Source organism: Opisthocomus hoazin, chromosome 19, assembly GCF_030867145.1.
Source record: "Opisthocomus hoazin isolate bOpiHoa1 chromosome 19, bOpiHoa1.hap1, whole genome shotgun sequence".
In the NCBI taxonomy this organism is placed as follows: domain Eukaryota; kingdom Metazoa; phylum Chordata; class Aves; order Opisthocomiformes; family Opisthocomidae; genus Opisthocomus; species Opisthocomus hoazin.
The window spans coordinates 14718660-14739691 of record NC_134432.1 but is presented as its reverse complement, the minus strand read 5'-3'; the positions used below and the strand labels follow the sequence as shown (position 1 = coordinate 14739691).

The window sequence follows — 21032 nt, the reverse complement described above, 5'->3', positions numbered from 1 at the left end:
TCCGGCCGTGCCTGGAGCTGGTCGGGAGGATTCAGCAGGGACTCGCCTCGCTCGCAGCCGCGGCGCCTGGGGAGCTGGTGTCGGGGCAAACTTCTCCCTGTGCCTGGGGTTGCTGGCGTTATTGCTTCCGCGGCAGAGACAATATGATTTATGGAAGCTTTTTTTATTTCCCAGTGGCTCATCCAGTGCTGTATGTGTGGGGAAGATAAACTGTCTCATTATTGCCCGGATCTCTAATCATGTCACATTTTCTGTTGCTCTGCGGTGACGGTGACACGTTGGCGTTCTGGTCTGCTCTGATCCAAAGATAAAAACAAAAAGAAGGGAAAGAGGAAGGGGAGTAAATGCAAGTGTGATGCTAACTCCAAAATAACATCGTCCTGGCCTTTCCTCGAAGACCAGCACACACGTACGTGACTCTGCTCGGGGCTGCGGTGTCACTGGAGGCAACGTGACGGCAGTATGTGATGTTATCTGCAGGCACATAGGAAATTTCAGGGTTTCTGTGTGGCACGTGCACCCTCCCAGCTCTGCCTGCACGGGGCTGCGTGCCCAGGGTGAAGGGAGATTGCTCACCCACGGAAGAGACCTCCGCTGCTCGTAGCACCCACCCCAGCAGGTCCTGAGCAAGGGCAGCACAGCCTTGTAAAGGCTCCGGGAATCTCATTGCAGTTTGCAGAAGAAAAATGGGATAGTTTTATCCCTCCACATAGCAAGGCAACACAGAGAAAGCAGGGAAAAAACCCTGAAAGCAGCCATGCACCTCGAAGCCAGAAGGGTGCTGGCAGAGAGGCCGTTTACGTGCTCCAGCGATGAATTCCCACATTGATACGCACGCTGATGGCTGTAATGCCTCTGGTGCTTCTCAGCCCCAGCAGCATTTTCCCTTCCAATGGCAGCATCTCCTCCTCGGGCTGGGGGTGCTGCGGGGTGCAGGGAGGGGTGCGAGACGGGGCGCATGCAGCCCTCCACCCTGTGCACAGCCTCGACGTGCAGGGGCACGGGCTGCGAGCCTCAGGTCACAGGGCCTCTTCGTTACCTGCCTACAAGATGGCACTCGATATGTAGGGCAAAAGCTCCACCGAACACGCTTGGGGTTTTTTATGCTGTCATTAAGCAAGGGAATAATATGACCAGATGCTCTGGAAGAGACTGCTGGATTCATCAGTGAACAACAGAGAAGCTGTAATGATTAAACATATTAGATAGAGAAAGACAACAGAGGATTAATTTCAGCACTTAATTACAGTACCTCTAATCTTCCCCTCCATCACTATTTTCCTTCCCTTCCCTAGTTTGTCCACATGTGCTTCCAGAGAGCATCCTTCAGGGAAGAGGGAGGTGTGAGATATGCCAATGTTTATTTTAACAGCTCCTTTTTTAGGGCTCTGCTGTGAACACGCTCCTCCTGTTGAACAGGCTTGTTGCTATGGGGTAAAGTGATCCAAGTTCCTTGTTTTGTACTTTTTCTCCCTTCTGCTTAGAGGCAGCTCTCGTTCCTTGCTGAAGGACACCTTTGGGTGTGCTCCCCAAGCACAGGTGGCCCGGCTGCACAGTCCCATGAGGTGTCCTAACCCTGCACCTCCATTCCCTTCCAGGGAATTCATTGGCTGCCACCAGTTTTATGCCCTCAGTGGAGTTTCTGCTGCAACCGAGCTGAAACCACAACGAGCCAAAGCCGGCAGAGCCCCAGCAGTTTCTGCCGTGCTGAGGAATCCTACGAGGGTCAGGGCGGGCGTTTGACGTAACAGAGTACTTAGGATATTGATTTAACAGATGGGAATTACAATATTAATACTGCATTTAATATTTAGAATGCAAAATGTATTACAGCAACGCTGTGGCCTGTTGGACCTGGCAGCCTGTTTCCAGCAGCAGCAGCAGCCACTGCTGCGTGCCTTCAGCAGAGAGCATCCCAGCTCCTAACACAGCCCATTAGATAGCATCACCCCTAGGACAGATTTCTTCCTGAGCCTCAGCTGACAACCACCACGCGCCCTGGTGCATGAGGGCTGATTGCCCTTCTGCAGGTTTTTATCCCGTCTGGTTTAACTGCAGAGGATATTTTTATGCCGAGGGCTGGAACATTTTACAGCTCTTTATCCTGGATTTGTGCGTGCCCGGGGTGGCGGGGCCGGGGTTCCTCGCCCTGGCTGCCAGCCGGGGACGGGCAGCACCCGCTCATCGCTGCCGTAACGAGCGGGAGCGTGAACATCTGGCAACGGCAGAGCGGCTTCTATTCGCTCCCATTACGATAACACAGTAACGATGGCTGGTAATTAAAAGTCTGACAGTTTTTCCTGTGCAAAACACCGGTTTATTGAGTTTTTGAAAGAAAGTGTTATGGCTCAAATCTGGGCACGGAGCCCTGTTCGTTTACAACAGCTTGCCCTCCCCTGTCTTTACTGCAGCAACGGCTGTGCTCCAAGCACCTGCACTCGAGCGGTGCGCGTGTCGGTAACGTGTTGGGTACCTTGGGATGCTCGGCAGAAATTCGGATCTCCTCCTGCAGAACACCCTGTGTTTCCCTCCCAGGGATGAGTGGGGTTTTGAACCTAAAATCCGCAGAGGAAAACCAGTGCCCTGCCTGTGTCCAGTAAGGAGACAGGCGCTCAGACCTGGCCCGGTATCATCATCATCATCACTGCTGTCACCGCAGCTGTAGCAGAGGATCGCAGCCCCGCTTTGCTCCATTCACCACAAGTGCCAAGTGCCTCTGGCCACTGCTGTATCTGTGCTTTGGCTGATTTTTCCTGCTGTTTCAGGGGAAATGATAAGAAAGCAGAAATGTGGATGTTTGGAAACATTCCTCAGCTCTTGTCTGAGCCCTTCAATGCACCGTGCAGCCTGTGCATTAGCAGCTAAAGGCTGCCAGCTCTCGAGGGGTGCTTGCAAAAGGAAATCTTGCTTGAGAGCACAAATATTTGTGCTCAAAGACAGTGGGCCTAACCCAAAACCATTCCTTCATGCAAAGTCCTCCTGGATTGCAGGACTCGCCCAAGTTTCTTTTCGCAAAGTCCTTTCTGAACCCCAGCTTCCAGAGCCACCCCATGTCCCCTGGGCGATCCCTCTCCCCATGGTGCTCCAGAAAGCCAGATCTGTCCTTCCATCCGTCCATCCTTCCACCATCTCTGCTCCCAGGTGATCCCACGCTCGTGCTTGCTCATCCTGCTAGTCCGGGAAAGCAAAGCCAAGCGCATGGTGCTACCAGCGTGTTTTCCCTGGACCTTGCTCCCGCAGCTGAGCACAGCAGACCACCCGGTGCTCACAGCCAGGATCACTGGCAAATTCGTACTCAGCTGCTAATTTTAAATCCCAGCACAGCTACTGAGACTCACCCTTGTGGCTTCACACTGCAGAATTGCAATCAAACTTTAATTGAATGCCTCCTGCAGAAGGGGACCTCCCTGAGTTGATGTCAGCCCCTCTGAGTGACCCTTTGCAGCCACAGTATGTCCGTTTTATTATGGCACGCCATGGCCAATTTGACGGGAACAGGAGACTGCTCAGGCCACGGAGAGGAAACGCTTTAACATTCATTCAAAGTGACAGTGCCCCAGTGCAATATGACTGGTAAAGGCTAAATTGCCACAGATGGCAGATTTATGTTCCCTTTCCCCAAGGTCCCTTGCCTGCGTTGCTGGGGGCTCGCTATGGATGCTTGAGGAAGGACCCACGTTGCTACTGCAGGTGCTGATCTCCCTGTAGACAGCTTTTTTTTTGGTGGCCAGGTGCTCAGAAAGTGCAGAAATGGGAAAGTATGCACAGAAGAGCATGAAAAAAAATCATCCTGAAAGTGATGAGGTTGTTAAAAGCCAGATCAAAAAGCCAGAGGGAGGGCAAGAAAGAGCTTGGCCCTTTTCTGTCAAGAAGATGATGGTTCACTGCAAAGCAGCCCCGAAGCTCAGAGGATGCCGAGGGCCGGGAGGGAAGCAGCAGCCTCTGGACAAAGGCAGTGGCATAGTGGCTGGAGACAGCCCTGAGCCCCTGTCTGGGTGTCAGCCGCTGGTCTGGGTCGCTGCTCTCTGTTCCAGACCAAACCTGTTTCTCAGGGTCATTTCTACCTCCTCTCGGAGGGCAGCAAAGCCACGAAGCCGCCTGTGCCCGGAGCGGCCACGGCTGCCTGTGCAGCGAGTTCCTTATGTAATCACTCCTTTGCATTCCTCTTTTCATTCTTTTTTTGGTTTTATTTGACAGATTTGCTTAAAAAACAGCGTGGGAATACAAATGACATGTTCAATACAGATCAGCTCATGACTTTACAACATCCCAAAGAACAGAAGTACCACATTCTCACAAGTCCTCGGCGCAGGCTGAAAACAAAAGCCCAGCGTACGTCGCTCCGGCACGGTGCTGTTTGTCACGGCTCGCACAGATCCCTCCTTACAGCTCTGCCGTGCACCAAAGCCGCTTCCCTCGGTCGGCTCCCCTTGGTGATACGTCTCCTCCTATGATGATCATACGACAGATGCTTAATGGCCACGAACTTAGTCAGCCTGGTGGACCTGGGGACTAATATTCAGGAAGCAGAAGCTGTTTTGGGGTAGTTAAAGCTCTGTGGGCTGGCTCCTGTTGTGCTGCAGACACGCTACATCTCTCCTTGACGCTCATCGGATGCAATGTGAGGATGGCCATCCCTTCCAAATGGCTTGGAGCCTGTTTTTAAGAGGTTTTAAGCAAATCACTTAATCCTTCTCCAGGTCAGCAGAGCCACTGCTGCTCCCCTTGCTTCATGTTGGCTCTGCAGGTTTCAGGAAGAGCCCAGCCCTGGGCTGCTCAATCGGCCACCCACCTCCCCATCTTTTTGGCCACCGCAGCAGATCAGGCCAGAGACTCATCCGAGGAACCCAGGCAAATTCCGTGCAGTTCTGTGCTTCGTAGGAAAGACCCATTTTTCTTCTGTGTTCATATCTCGTAGCTGCACTCCTCCAGCTAACAGCTTGTGCAAGGCAATGGATATAATCCATGCCCATCTGGCTTTCATTTATTTATGATGGGCCTGATCCTGCAACGTGCTGTTGGGAGGAGCTGCACCTTGCTGACTCCTCTGTCGTCCCTGCAGAAATGGAGGGTCTTGGCACCTACTGTCATCTAGTAGGAACATACCCAGGGTAAATTGATTTAGAGAGGAATGTGTACGTTTGTTTTTACAGTGCTGTAAAAGTGGAGTTATTAAGAAATCAGCCTGTAATTGCCCTCTTAATGATTCTTACTCTCATTCAAAGGGAGTCATCTCTATTGTATCAGGTATAAAAAGAGCAGCTTCATTGACATGGGTTATGACTTTATTAAAACCAAGGATTTTACATTAATAACTATCAGCTCCTCAGCTGTATTTCCCCAGTGAAGAGAATGCGTGTATTGCTGTAGGTCCAAGGCAATTTGTAAACACAAAGTATTAAAAAGCTCAACAATTCTAAAAAGTTTTAATTGGCAACTCAACAAATTGCTTTGCAACATCTTAATGCTTCAATATGGAGCTCTCAGATAATGAGGAGCTAATTAAGGGGCCAGGATTCATTTTTTTATGATAACTGTCTCCATATGGGCTCTGCATTTGGTGCTTGCAGAACTAATGAAGGTCAGAGAAGTAACAGCAAAGGAAGAAAGGAAAATTTTTAGCTCTGGGTGTTGTGATGATGCTAAGCAACAGTCAGTATTTCTGCCTGGGTTTTAGGCCAGGTGCTGAGCGAGCTTCATTTAATTCAATGGGACAATTTGTGTAAGTGCTGTCGCAGCTCTGAGCCGCATTTCACAGCCCACTGGTGCTCCCCGTGGGCTTCGCCACTGGTGGCGGAAGGATGAGCTTCATTTCCATATGTCAGCCGTGAAAGCCAGGGTCTCCCCTGCCCACAAAACCAGCTACACACATCGCTAGACGTGCCCTGGGGAATGACAGAACTGTCACCATAACGGGGTGCAGGGAGATACTTCGCCTGCGGTCCGAGCTGGCCAGGCACGCAGCCGGGCTGCTGGGAGGCACGCAGCGGCGTTCGTGTCCTGCTGTGCCCAAAAGCTGGGCAGGCATCCCCTGGGGTGAGCACGAGGGCTCTGGGGAATAGGATTGTCTGGGGTGAAGGACAGAAAAGGACTGTGGCTTGGTGATGGAATTGCCCTTGCCGCAGGAATGAAGGCAAACCCCATCCGATGGCCCCTTCATCCCAAGGCAGGTGTGAACCAGCCAGAGAGCACCAGTTCAGCTGGCTCCAAGGATGAAGGACAGCAATGTCGTGACATGCAAAATCAAATCTGTCCAGTTACTTGCTCAGCTACGGAGCTGGGACTTGGCACGGCTGATGGGGCTTGGAGCAGAACCTGGGTTCTGCCTCAAACCAAAACCCTCACAGATATCTAGCACAGAGCTTTCAAATTCATCCCTTGTAAAATATTAACAACACATAAACACACATACAAAAGTATGGTCAGATGTTTCTCTGATGTTACTCACTGACTTCCACGACTAAATTTGGACCAGCAAGCCTCGTGCACCAAATAATTAAGTCATAGGCTATAGAAAGCAATCCTCTGGGACGTACTTGTCTTTGAATGGCTCATCCACTTGAAAAGTAATACATACCATTAAGTATATGACCATATGGCATCCATTTATAGAATATTGCACTACAGGCAAATAGGACAAAGGTACACCCCTTAAAGCACTCTTCTCATCTCATTAACTTTGGGTACATGTTACAGAAGAGCTTTTCTGCCTTTGTTGTGTTCAAGGACACTTTGTGCTGTTGAGTCTTGTATCAAATGAATTGCACTAGGAAAATTAGAATCTAAATGTAGCTGCGCCCTAAAGCAAACAGCATTATTTTGCCTTTCTGTAATTCAATTTATTTTCGCAGATCAATGTTTTGAAGCAAACGTGTTCTTTTGTCCTCAGATCTCACCTAATGACAAAGCTGATGTTGGGTGACTCGGCGCATGGCAGTGCTGTGGCATGCCTGCCCGGGGTACTGGCAGATTCGGGTGCTGCCCTGCCACATGCTCCGGTCTGCCCAAAACATCTCCCCCAAACTGGACAGCTTGGCTGGGACCATCCCTGCGAACACCTACAGAGGTCTTTGAGAAGAACTGTCTGGTGCCCAAGGCGATTAGCACAGCTCCATGGCGTGCAGGCGGGTAGGAAGCAGAGTATGTGAAGCCCAGCTGCTGGGACAATAACGTGCACTGAAAAGCAATTTGGCGTGCAGTGCAGCTGACAACAGCCATGATTCAAACACGAAAAGACCGTGCAAGAGAGTCACCACGATGCACTCGAGGAGCTTGCAGCGAGCTGGTTTGGTTTGCTGCAGAAGCCCAGCCCCTGCTGCAGGCATCAGTATCCATCCCATGGATTTCAGCAGTCACTGGATCCAGCTCTAAATCTTACCAAACCAGCGTGCTCCCATTAAATGAATTTGCACTGAAGAAAGGCATTAATTAAATAGAAATGGCTGCAGGTGCCTTACAGCTTTTTGGCTTAACAGGTTTCTCCTGTGCATTGAAGAGCAATACTGCTGCCAGTTACACCATGGGTCTCTAGCCCCCTTTTTTAGCCCCTTGGAGGGAAAACCACTGCTATGTATCAAAGATCTCCACAAACCTGGCAGTCCGGAGCCCTGGAAATATGGTGTGCAGCACAGCAAGGCGTCCTCAGAGAGCTGTCCCCATTCTGGATCCAGCCAGCATTTCAGTGAGAGGAGCAGTGCTTGACACAGGGCAGTATCTCAAACCCGTGTAACTGGCTCCAACATCTGCGTGTGGAGGATTGTTCATTGCCTGTGGTTTAATCCAACTCTGGGAAACCACATTGCACCATTTTTTTTCTTTCCCCTCTCCTCCTGCTGAAGAGCCCAGCAGGGACCTTCTGCTGAGGCCGAGAGGTTGAAATCCATACGTGTGATTTGCAGCAGGCACCACTGGCTGATATCCAATTTCCTGACCTCAGTGACCCACACTGCTTCCAAGGGCCCTACTGCATCCGTCTGCCGAGCCAAAGGCTGACCCTCATCAGCAAATATAGCTCTTCACGTACCACGTGGCTGAAAAATCATCGTGCCTGGTGGTGCTAACCATGGTCACCTGCTCCTCTGTTGGGAAGGGAGGCAACAACGGTCTAACGGCACCGGAGCGAGCCCTCTGCAGCTCGCACAGCTACTGCCCGTGAGATCCAGCTCCGCGGGCTCCTCGGGCGGGCAGCAAAGGCAGGACGGGTCCTGTCCCTTCGCCCGGAGCTGGCTGTGGTGTGCAAATTGCTGAATGCTGCTTTCCTCAAGGCAGAGGGAAAAGATGGGACCCTACATCTCAGAGCAGAGGGAGAGATGGGACCCCACATCTTGCAGCAGAATGAAGTTGCTGGTTGTGCTGGGTTCCTGGTAAAACAAGCCCTGCCATGGGAGAGCGTGTGGTGGAAGCGTGTAAGGGGCGAGCAGGGAAGCGTAGGATTTATTAAAGGTGGTTGAGAAGAGCACGTTAACATCCAGCATCTTAAGCTTCAAAATATCAAGAGCTTTAGGAATGCTCAGCTGGAAAAGCGCCTCGGATCACTCCAAGGTGTGTGCTGTGGTAGGGCGGCATCCTGCAGCGCCGAGAGGCCCCTGCTTTGGCAAAAACGACAGGAATGATTGTGTTGAGTGCTCAGGCCCCAACAGCAACAGTCGCCCATTATAATAAGCATTGCAGTGCTAGCTGCGTTAAACGGAAGGAGATTTTTTACCAGCAAATTCACGATGAGAAGCACTCTGAGCATCTGACCAGCAACGTGGTCCAGCTGCACCGGGCAGTCTGAGGCTCTGTGTCTCCAGCTCTACTGAATGCGGCTGACACCGTTTCTTCCTGCAGCAGCACTGAGCCCACACGCTGTCACCCCCCGACCCCCGCTCCGCCAGCAGCCCCGGGACGGAGGGGAGGCTGAGCCCAGCGCTGCAGGCAGCCAGACCCCTGCCCGCAGCCGCCTGCGCTTCCCCTCGCCGCGGGAGCAGCCGCGGGAGCAGAGGCAGGGTTTCGTCTCCTCGAAGCAGTATCTGCTCCGAATGCGAACGGGAAGGCGATGCTGCGGCGCAAGCCCTCCGGAGCAGAGAGCCAAGTCCTCCGTGCTCTCAGTCCCCAGCCCCTCCGGCTCCCAGCTACCCATCAGGTGATACTCAAGATGGAAGGAAAGTCAGGGTGGGTGCTCAACAACCACCCAAAAAACCCCGCAGTAATTCCTGTCACCCCTCCCCTACATTTGGTCACTTGTACAGAGAAGGCAATAAACAAAGCAGGGAAGTCTCCTAATATTTTTATTGTTCCTTAGGTAACTGTGGATAGTACAAAGTTTTCCTCTTAAAAAAAAAATTAATTACCTTCACACTTCCATAAACAGCGCTTCCCATGGGAATCTGACGCCACAGAATTTCCACAGGAGCGATTTCCAACCACCATAATGCTATGTAGATAGTATAACAGTAAGAGAATATTCTTGTAATTATCAACATGAAATTGGTTATCTGTGTATAAGGGTGAACACTGATCTTTTTTTTCTTTTTAGAAACAAAACCATCATTTATTAATCCAAACTACATCATTGCATTTACAACATTCATTGCATAAACTGGACATACAAAGTTTTGCCACCTCTGGTAAATAACAGACATACATTATACAATATATTTGCTGAATACATAAGTTCAAACAATATGGGTACAACAACTTGTTCATAATACATACTTAAACCATCGTGTTTAATAGTTACTAAGACACAGATCCATGAGCTACTTCGGGTCTCAGCACAGTTAATCTAAGTGACAAGAACACAGTTGAGAGACAGTAGCTGCAATGGAAGGCGAAGAAAACTAACCTGTGATAGGTCTTGTTCAGACAGCGAGAGCTCCTCACGGGTCAGCTTTTTCTGCTTCGCAATACAAATCACACATCCATCACAGCTGACCGCGATGCCGGGGGAATGTCCATGCAACCCACACACAGAAGAGAGCGAGTCTCCCAAGGATTAACTTTCAACAGTCATTGCCTTACTTCTTTAGTATGTACTACAGGTTTGCTATCGGAACAGAAACAAAACAAAACCCCAAACTGAAGTGGTTCTTTAAGTGCAGTTCCAGCTGCAAGTACATGGTTATTTGTGAGTCTATAACACAGGGCCAGACTTCTAGAAATGTAGAGGTAATGCTGATCTGTCAGGTTTATGCTGAATAATCCTCCATGACGTTGGTCTTAATTTTGGCAGCTGTTTATACATTTACTTATTTAAAGTGTGTTTCCTTGATATTAGTATTTTTTTTAAATTTATTTCTCCCTTTTTTCCTCTTTTTTTTTTCTAAATCAGTTTAGAAACAAGGATGGACTACAACTCGTCAGACCTGATGACGTGGAAGAGGGTGACATTGTAAAGTATTTGGTGCCCGTTGTTCCAGGCATAGAGGGCCCGATCCTTCGGGTTGTAGTCCAACATGGAAATGTGCGAGTACTTGTTTTGGAAGGGGATGTCGATGTACTCGTAGGTGGAGGCGTTGGTCTGGTAGGCATAGTGCACCTTGGTGCCTCCCGAGTAACCGTTGGTGACGTAGAGCGTGCCACAGATGATGAAGGCCTCCCCGGCGCTGCGTTTCGGGTAGCTGGTGTTCCAGGTCTGGAGGCTCTGCAGGGTGTTGGGGTCCAGCTTGCTGATGACGATGTTGCCCGCGTTCTGGTTGGTGGCGTAGACGGCCCACAGCCCGTTCTCATCCACCATGAGGTCAATGTCCGAGTGGCCACCCCAGGCATAGTGGTACATGTTGTTGTAGCCGGCATAATCCAGGCTGCGAGTCTTGAGAATGGTCTCTGTTTTCAAGTCAAACCTGATAATTATGTGGCTTTGGTATTTATTGAAATAGATAGAGCCATTGTAGACCACTTGACCGGTGCCCGACCACGGGTGAGGGAGACGGTGGGAGGTAAAATTGTCAGTATTCATGAAATCTGCCATGGATTTATATTCACGGACAAAGCGGTTGTTGTGGTAGCTGTCCATGTACCAGACCTGGGCGAGCAACAGAAACATGTGAGGTTAGAAAACATCAGAGACCTGTCTGAGCCCTTTGACTATCACCCTAGAAACTAAGCTGGGAGGGAAATCCAGAGCAAGGAATCCAATCCACTGGGAAATGACGTGTCCAACGCCTGCCACCTATGCTCAGAAATGAACCCAATTTTTGGAACCCAAAATCAGCCAAGAAATCAACTGCATAGCAAAGCTTTCCCAGGGGGGTAACCTGGTATCTCTCCGGGAACCTGGGAGCTTAAGACATTCTCCGGGAGTGCTGCATGACTGGCACCATCCTTCCAGGGGGCAAATAACATCTTTTCTCTGGCTACATTAGCAACAAAACAGCGTATTATGTTGATGCTGCTGTTGCTTCCCGTAAGCCCCATCGTGGAAGCACTCAGTAAATTGCACCAGCTGCTGGGCAGAACTCCAGTCATTCGTCAAGGAAATTCAGGTGAAGGCATCAAAAGCTTAAACCAAGGCCGCCAAAATATAAGACAACGACATCAAAATCTTGCTATGGGTAGATGGGGGAGAGATTTTAGATCACCATTTAAGCGCCAGTTCACTAGGGACGTTGTCTAGACTTCTTAAAAAAAACCTTCTGTCATACGAAACCAATTCCGAGGCAATGACCAAGCTGTGCAGTTAACATCAAGGAGAAATACCCAGCCCGGGAGTGACATTCTGCATGCAGCTGCTGCCTAAAAAGAAGGTCGCTATTTTCTGTAAAAACTGTTTAGGAAGGAGAAAATGTAAATAAAATAGCAAGAGGGAAGCCTCTAAGGATGCAGATTTAGGTAACGCTGTAGCACAAACTTCTTTTGCAAACCCCTAGCAAAACCTGATAGTATCATCTCCGCAATACGGCTGTCTCCAGGGTCCCTTAGCGGAGCAGACAAACATTTACACACGGTGTGTGCACGCAAACTGCCTTTGGCTGCTGTGCTTGGAAGGCCAAGCGAGGTCTGCAAAAACTCTGAGGGAACTTCAGCCCACCCTCGCTACCTCCCTGGAAACACTGCAGAGGTGGGGAATGAGCGCGTGGCAAATGGCTCCGCTCTTCTCACCCCCACCGGGGGCTTGAGGATGGCTGCCAAAGCACCAGGGAGAACCCACGCGTGTCCCTGAGCCCACGGCAGAGAGCTGCCCGCAGCCTGGGAGAGCTTCTGCTGTCAGACGTGCTTGGAGAGCATTCCTCACGGAATGAAACGCCTGCGTTCAGCTAAACCAGCTTGGGAAATTACAAAAAAAAAACCCAAAAAACACAGATTGTCTCTCTGCTGCTCCCATTTCATTATTCGTTATTAAAAAATTACGCATGCCAACGCATTGTGCTCAGTTGTTAGCGAGACAAAGAGAAGCCCAGAAGAGCAGAACCCCGTATCATCGTGCTGGGGCTGCAAGGTGGCAGGACCCAACGGCATTTCATGCTTTGGCGAAGCACAGATTGATGGCTAGCAACGTCCCACCGCACCGGCTGGCTCTGAGCAGCCTTCTCCTGCCGACACACATCAATCCCGGCGCTCAGCATCCGCCCGCTGCCTCGCCGCCGGGCTGCTCCTGCGGGACTCGCAGTTTTCCCCAGTTGTGTTCAATGATTTCATGACACGAACAAATGACCAAGCGAACCATCAAACAGCTCCCAGGGCTTGGGGACATAAGATGGATGAGATAAACTGCCCATCTCTCCCCACCCCCAGTTTCCCCCTCTGCCAGGCAGCCAATGAAGTTCACTTAATTATGTGTTTCTAATAAAATTCACAGTAGATTTATATATTATATATAATATATTATATATTATATATAATATATTATATTATATATTATATATTATATATTATATATTATATATTATATATTATATATTATATATTATATATTATATATTTTTTATATATATATATATACACCCTTGTGAAACTTGAGCTACAGTCCAAAGAAAACTGCTTGTCTGCTCTCACAACAAAAATACACTGCAGAAAAAGCCATGGGTAAAAAAAATAAAAAATAAAAAATACTGATTTGAGATAAAACTCTCTGAAGACATGGGAAGATCTTCAGCATTTGATCATCCAGCTTCAGCTGCACCAGGTCTGACTCTCCCTTCACAGATGTATAAATCATGTTAGCACCGAGGGATGCAGCAAACATAGCCCCAAGGGGACAAGTCCGTCCCCTCTCTTGAGCAAAACAAGATGTGATGTGGGTAAAGCCTTCCCACCCCACTTCATAATCAGGATCTTATTGGGGCTACAGATGAAATTTTGTTTAGTAACTGTAAAATATGGAGATGTTGAATTGGGGAACCAGTGCCAACCAGTTTGGCTGCTGGTGGGAAGAGCCCGACATCTCAAGTCACTGCTGCTTCATTGCCACATATCCATGGGCAAATGGAGCATCCCTCATCCTCTCCCAGCTACAGAAAGGCGACCACAGGGCAGAGCTCTCAAAATAGCTGCCCCGACACAGCCCTCGCCGGTGCCTTCATCTTTTGATGAAGGATGCTGCATGGTAATTCCCTCCTGCATGCAGCCAAGCTGTGTGGTTTTTGTTTTGTTTTGCTGCCTGCAAATCCTCAGCAAACACTTGAGATATTTTCCATTCCATCAGTCATGGGAAGCCTGGATTGATTTTCAGCCAGTTATTGGCCTCCTACCTCCTTGGGATCAAAATGGAAGGGTCTGAATGGAAAAAAAAAAAAAAAAAGGACCAAAACAAAGCAAAACAAATCTCTCTCTGGCTGCAGTCAGTTAATTCCTCACCACAATGAAGGTGGAGGACGGAGGACAAATGCAGTCAGCTGACTTTATCGGAGGTGCCGGCAGCTAAAGAGCAGCAGGGACCAGGACCACGGGTCCCTCTGCTCAGCCACAGCTCCCTCCTGGCTGCCCAACCCAGACGAGAAACACAATATTTGATTTTTCCATCTCGTGGGGGGCACAGACCTCACGGTGACACTTCCAAGGCCAGGCATGCTCATCACTGCAGTGAGTTTCACCTGCCCTGGGAAGGGACCACTGTGCGGGGCTGCTCAGTCCCCTCCTCATCCTCCCTCCCTGCAGGATGCTCAGCCCCCTCCCACTGCAGACGAGGCCAGCAGAGCCCCACGAGATGAATTAGGACCTTCCACAGGCTTCATGGGTCACAGCCTGGGCTTCAGTGCTTGGATGTAATGAGTTTTCAATGACCTCAGCCGCGTCGGCAGAGGTGGGAGGACACGGATGAAGCTGCCGCGGTCTTACCTTGTTCTCTCCCTCGGGAGCGAGCGGGTCCGTCATCCACGATCCGAACCTGGACCCCGAGGTTTTAATTGTGATTGGGTCACTTATTCCCGTCAGCTTGCCACAAGCTGAAAAAGAGTGCAAGGCTGGTGAGCACCCCGTCAGAGCACCGCCGCGGCTCCCGTGCCGGCGGGTCTCGGCCAGCCAGCCCCGACGCCCCGATGAGGGGCACCAGCGCCGGCCACCACCCACACCGCTCGGCCCACTGCTCTCCACCACTGATGGGCAGCCCTGGTTTTATTTAATTAGAGGTAATTAGGCCGAGAACAACTGTGGGATGCTTTTGTTTGTTTCAAGCCTCTTAAGGACAATTGTCCTTATCACACTGCCTCCAAGAAAACAAGCTTTCCTGAACCAGCCTGCTGCTAATGTCGCAGAATAGAAAATGAGAAGAGTTAGCCAGGGTCGAGCAGCCAGGTGGAGAAATTAGCTGAATAGCTCTGCTCATTTCTGCTGTAATAGAGTGGGTGCAGCCAAGATAAAAAGACAGACGTGTCTATGCCGGCCCTGCTGGAAACATGCATTTGTTACAGGTTAGGCAAAGGCGAAAAAAAAAAAAGGTGGGAAATTATATGCAGTATAAATCTCTTCCCTGCAAAGATCATTTGCCAGCTTCTACCAGGCACCTTCTCTGTTCCCTATCGTGTCTGCACACTTAGGAGACGCTAACGAATTCACCAGCCTCCTCCTGTCTCCTCCGCCAGCCTGGGCTCTGCCGGCGCCAGGAGAGGAGCCCAGCCGCAGCGGGGTGGAAGGCGGGAGGTGGGGTGTCCCTCGGGAGCTGCCCCGGTAATCCTGCCCGGACTCGGCATCACCACTACAGCGACGTGCACCCGCACAGCGCCACGAGACAGGTTTTGAAGCACACTCCGGTGCTCCACACTGTTGATTTCATGCCATTGAAATCAGTGGCCATGTCAGCACATTTGCAAGCCCAGCTAAGAGCCTCGCTGTGTTTTTAAGCCCTAAATACGAGATGAAGCAGTGGCACCTCTCCTCCAGCTTGCCATGCCGGCTGCCCGGGGCAGCAGCTTTCCCTTCCATGGTTCTGTCCCCTGATGCTGAACCCAGCACCCCTCTGGGGATGCCCATGAATAGATGCCTACAACGCTGCAGCCATGCGCTGAGTTCCCATTTCCAACCATGTCCCCAAGTCTCAGCACAGCAGCCATTCCGGTCTCCTGCAACACCAGCATTTCAGCGTATGTGCACTAAGAAGCGCCAGGCGAAGAGATGATGATGTGGCGGGAGGGACTGGGGGCTGCTGTTGGATGGTCTGTTCCTCCAGGAGCACCCGGTTAAAACCCAGACACACTCCGTGCAGAGCTGGTCCTGCAGCAGCATCTCCTGAGCAAGGCAAGCTAAGGTCAAAGGCACCAGGGGCACAGCTGTGACCTGAAGTTCAGAAGGTGTTTCCCGACTTCTCCTTTTTGATGTGGAAGCCTCTGGTGGGGAGGGGGACGGTGGCAGTGCTGGGACGGAGTGGCTGCTCCGGGTGCCGGGTTGGCAGGCTGAGCTGCAGCTGCGCTGCGGTACGGGTGGCTCTTCTGCTCAGCCGGGGTCCCCAGGGCCGAGGTCGCAGGTGGGAGCCCGTGGAGGTGCTGCTGAAACATGCGTGGAGCTCTGCCAGCTCAGGACAAGGCCCTTCTACTCAAAATTACCAAGCAGAATCCTAGAATCACAGAAGAGTTTAGGTTGGAAGGGACCTTTAAAGGTCATCTAGTCCAACCCCTGTACAATGAGCAGTGACGTCTTCAGCTGGATCAGGTTGCTCAAAGCCCCGTCCAACCTGACCTTGAATGCTTCCAGTACGTACACTCTGCAGTATCTCTTCGCTGCCTCTCTCCTTCGCCTGTTCTCATCTGCCCCTTTATATTCCTGATCACGGCTACGGGACACATCAGCTCTCAGCTGTGGGCAAAGGGGTCACCTTAGCCCAGGTCATAAAACAGATGAAGATATTCTTGATACGTAGCAGCATGACATGGCCAAGGGGACCATTAGTCTTCCCACAGCCTTCAGACACCAGGCAGATAAAGAGAGATCCCACCAAAAAGCAGAGAGCTTTCCTGGCCTCCCTGAGACACGACGTATGGGAATTTGTCCTCCTGCCTGTCTGATGCAGTCAAAACCTCTCAGCTCAGGAGGAGAGGAAGGTGTTGACAAAGGGATGCAATGGGTTAAAAAAAATAAATGCTTAATGTCTTGCAAATTCCCCTTGCAGAGGGCCAGCTGCCTTCTAATCACAGATCTGCTCAACGCTGCCTTCCATTATTGCAGCCTTACATTGCTGTCACTTTATCTCTTTCCTTCCATTTCCCTGGAGAGAAAGGCTGTATAAAAGCTCATTGATTAAAAAAAAAAAAGTAAAAAAAAAAAAGGCAAAAAAAAAAGCAGCAGCAGCTGATAAGGGTAAACTAGTGTTGTCTGCAAGCAGTGAGGCTACATCTCCTACACGTTTAGCTGGAGGCACATTCACGACAGCTCTTCAGCAACGCAAGAGGGTTGCTCTTACACAGGGCAAGGTGTTTTCTTTCTTGGTGTAAAGCTATCACAGGCACTCAGATGCTAGGGGGAAGGTTTCAAACAGATCCTGGAACCAAATGCTTCAAGGCCTCTAGTTAGCAATGTTCTTGCAGCTCTCATGGGCTTTCCACCCAGGAATGGACAACTACAGCCTCTGAGCCTCATCCACCTCTCTGTTCCTGATGAGAACCACAGAGTCACAGAATCACAGAATAGTAGGGGTTGGAAGGGCCCTCTGTGGGTCACCCAGCCCAACCCCCTGCCAAAGCAGGGTCACCCAGAGCAGGCTGCACAGGACCACGTCCAGGCGGGGCTGGAATATCTCCAGAGAAGGAGACTCCACAACCTCCCTGGGCAGCCTGGGCCAGGGCTCCGTCACCCTCAGAGGGAAGAAGTTCTTCCTCGTGTTCAGACGGAGAACCACACTCCGAACACCATCGGCTTCTTTGCCCCCTTCTATGGGACTAGCAATCATTAAAAGCAGGAAGATTACTGGGGGCAGAGGGGACTCTGTCTTCTACTGCTTCCCGTGGACATGGTGCAGTTGAATCAGAGCAGTAGCTCACAAGACAGGATTCTTGCATCTCCCCATGCTCCGGCACGAAGCAGCAGCCTGCGCAGCCTCGAAGCACCCACCAGCAGCACCCGCCATGCTCAGCACTGCTCTCCTCTGCAGCTGAGGAGCTGGGCATGGGGCGGTGGGTCGGGACCAGAGCTGGGGCGAGAGCCCGAGATGCCCAGCATCCAAGTCCTTCCTCTGTCAGACTCTACTGACTCGCACAGGGGACTTTTTAAACCCTGGCTGTGATTGCCCTAAAGCTGCTGCTTGACTGCCCAGCAGAGCCCTGCCTCGGGCAGCCCAGCACCCATGGGTGCCGAGCCTTTTGCAGCAAACCTGCTCTCCCATTGGGATGGCAGGAGCGTGGGATGTCACAGGCATTTCAAGTCACTCAGGGATGAATGCGCAACAGGAAAGCATGACCTGGTGCTCATCCACGGGTCCAGGATGGAGGGGAAGCCTGGGAGCAGCAGCTTTTGGGGCATGCATAGAGGACCTGTATTCGCTCCAGTTTCCCCAGCACTATTCAGGTCCCTGGACCTGTGGCCCATGGGGGCCTGCGTGTCCCTGTTCCTGGAAAACAGTACAAATCCGCCTCTTCCCAAGTGACCCTCCAGGCTGACCCAGCCAGCTGCCTCCAAGCTGCCCTCCTGCTCAGCAGAGCAGCCACAGACCACCTCCTCCATGCACGGCCCCTTCCTCTACCTCCACGAGCAACTTCCCAGGAGGAGGAGACACACTTTCCTCCAGCCAGTTAAAGCCAGTGCTACCATCCTCCCAGGATACCAACACCTCCGCTCCATATTTCTCCTAAGATGCAGCCCACAAGCGATGTTTAGCAGCGCAGCAGCAATTTATCCACCAACGCAGCCACCGCGCCGACACCAGCACCGTCTCCTTCCGGACTCTGAAGTTCTGCTCAGGATGCTGCTGCTACAGCCGAGTGCCTTCCCAGCTCGGGCTTCCCACGAAGCCAGCGTCTGATCCCCCCCATCTCGCTCCCAGCCCTCAGAGATGGGGCTGTGGCGGTTGGGTCATGCCCTGCCCTCGCCTCTGTTGCCGGCCCAGGAGACCCCCATCCCCAAAACATCTGGGACAGGCTGGCAGGGCTCTGTCCCCGTGCCAGGATAGTGGGCTGGGATTTTTTGCAAGAGTCAGGGAAAGCTCGTGCTATCAGGCAAACGTGAGCCTGTGAGCGCAGCAGAGTTGAATTCCCCCTCAGATCAAGGAGTGACAGCCTCTCCACTCCTCCAAGGAGATCCTCTTAGGAACATTAATGGAAACGTTAAAATCCCTGTATAAATAGTGATCTTTAAGAGTGTAAACAGAATAACAGATTGAATGTGCCATTATTGATTTTTTTTTTCCTTCACACACACGCCAGGGTCAGGAAGTGTTTTCACTATTGAGCCATCAGCAACGCTCAGGAAACCCAAAATGCAAACCAGGACCTTCTCTAAGGAAAATGCTGCTGCAGTCGAGCATCAGAGCTTCCCGACGGATGGGGAGAGGTGAACCGGACGGGGATGCAGCACATCCCCTCCTCTTCCCTTCTCCCATGCTTAGTGCAGCAGCTCCCTGCTGCTGCTCTGGGCACTCTAAGCTGTCCCCTGAGCTCTAGCAAGTGAACATGCACCGGGTGAGCAGCAGTGCTGGCCCACGCAGGAGCAAATCTAAGGTAAAACGTGCTACTTGGAACTTCACTGAATCCCTCTGAGCAGATAATTTGCAGCCAACAGCAATCCTCAGCAAACAGGGCCTCATCGCGCGGCAGCGAAGTGCCTGTAAGATTGTTATCCGAATTTAACTCAATTAACTACCATTTTCACTGGTTTACACTCTGGAGCGATAAACAACATTGGAAATTCAATCCGTGCAGTTTGCTGTTAAGTGACCAAATAAATCACCCTCCTGGGCGAGCAGCAAACCCTCCCGGGTGAACCCTGGCGAGATGCAGCGTCCGTCTCCGTGAGCACCCAGGGGTGCTGCAATGCCCCAAGGCACGAAAGCTGCCCTGACCCTACCGTCACAGGGAGAGCAAGCAGAGAAAGAAGGGGCACAGCCAAAAAACCTAGAGAAATCCTCAAAAAGATTCCACAAAACCCCCCAAAATTTCTAGAAAACGTTGCCTGCAAGAGCTTGCCATCCTAGCTGCCTCAGGCCGTCTTACCTGGGCTACTGCCTTGGGTGGATGTCCCAGCTGGACAGCCTGAGCATGGCGGGGATGTACTGAGCCAGGACATGGCCCAGAACAGAAGAGGCTAATGGTCCAAGAGAAAACTCAGGTTTTTTTTGAGCCCTGAATGGTTTGGGAGCTGCTGCTTAAAGTCTGCCCAGGGTCTGCAGGAGGATTAGCACAGCTTCCCTGGCTCTGGTGGGGTCCAGGATGGTTTTGTTTAAAGAACTATCCCTGAGAGAATATTTCTACAGCCCAGACTCAAATCCATGGTCCTGCTGCTGTTCCCTCTCCCCATCACCTCCAGCTGCTCCTCGTCTTCAAGGGATGAGCTGAAGGCTACGGATACAGCAAGTGGATCCCTCCTTGGGGACCACCTCCTCTCATCACACCCAGCTCTGCCTTTGGCAGGGGAGGAATGAGAAAAGCAGTTTCCAGGGCAGAACTGCCCTGTGCTGGTGGTGTGGGGCTGCCGGGGATTTGCTATGTGACCTCAATCAACCAGACACTCCTGGGCCTGTTCCCCATCCCTTCTTCTCTTACCCACTGCAGGACTCTGATTCCTGAGATGTTTGTATGGTCCCCACGAGACAAAGCTCCAGGTTTTTGGTACTGCTAACGCAGAAAGCACCAAGCCATCACAACCTCGATCATTCCTGTCCCCATTAAGCTTTCAGGGTGGAATTCAAGGGAGTGAGGCCAAGGTCGGGGCTTCCCTGCCACCCCCAAGCCCTGCTGCCTCCTCTGCGACCATCACGGGGCGAGCAGAGGGACCGCAGACACGGTGCGGAAAGCGATGGCACGACTCGCCCCAGCCTGTTCCAGCCCTTAGCCAAACCTGGGCACATCGGCACTCGTTAATAAAAGAGAAGCCAGGCCCTGCCCTCCCCTCAGCTGGGGGTTAGACCCGCTGCCCGGGCAGCTCCCCGGGGTATCTCAGCGCGTGGCTCGCTGCACACTCGTCATTCAAATACTCTGAGCATCCAGGCTCACATGGAAATTCGCTTTCCTCTCGGAGAGGTCGAGTGAGAGGTAGCTTATAAAGGATGGACAAGGCAACCGAGGACAGGATGGAAATGCAGGCGGGATACAGGGGAGGCGGCTGCTTACAGAAGTGTGGAGGCATCCAGAAACAAGCAAAAGCAATCCCACCAGCAGAGACAAGAGAGAAAGAAAGCGTTACCTTGCCAAGGATATAAAGTGCTCAGAAGAGATCTGATCTCCCACGAAGTTACCTGAGAGTGTAATTTCATATGTGCTACCAAAATAGACTGCAGAGCAGTTAATGTGTTTAGATTATCTAAATTGCTTAACAAGAAAGTCAATAATGTAAGTAGAAATTAAATCAAGTCAGGGCTAGGCCAAGGAACGGTGGGGAGATTTCTTGCAGCTGCGGACGGCAGTGCCCTTCCTCCCCCCTTCTGCACCCCCTGTTTGGGGTCAGACGCTGGGTTTAGCTACAGCTGTGTCTTCTCC

General features: G+C 51.3%; 1 protein-coding gene across 2 annotated transcripts in view; it reads right to left on the bottom strand.

The window, feature by feature from the left end:
• Positions 1-9252: 9252 nt before the first annotated feature.
• OLFM1 (olfactomedin 1) overlaps positions 9253-21032 on the bottom strand; it is a 34619-nt gene continuing 22839 nt past the window's right edge. For both annotated transcript variants that reach the window (XM_009942442.2, XM_075439140.1), the window contains exons 5-6: positions 14257-14363; positions 9253-11005 (exon numbers count right to left, since the gene is read on the bottom strand). In XM_009942442.2, coding sequence (XP_009940744.1) covers positions 10331-11005; positions 14257-14363 — 782 coding nt within the window. In that variant the 3' untranslated portion in view covers positions 9253-10330. The remainder of the gene's footprint in view (positions 11006-14256; positions 14364-21032) is intronic.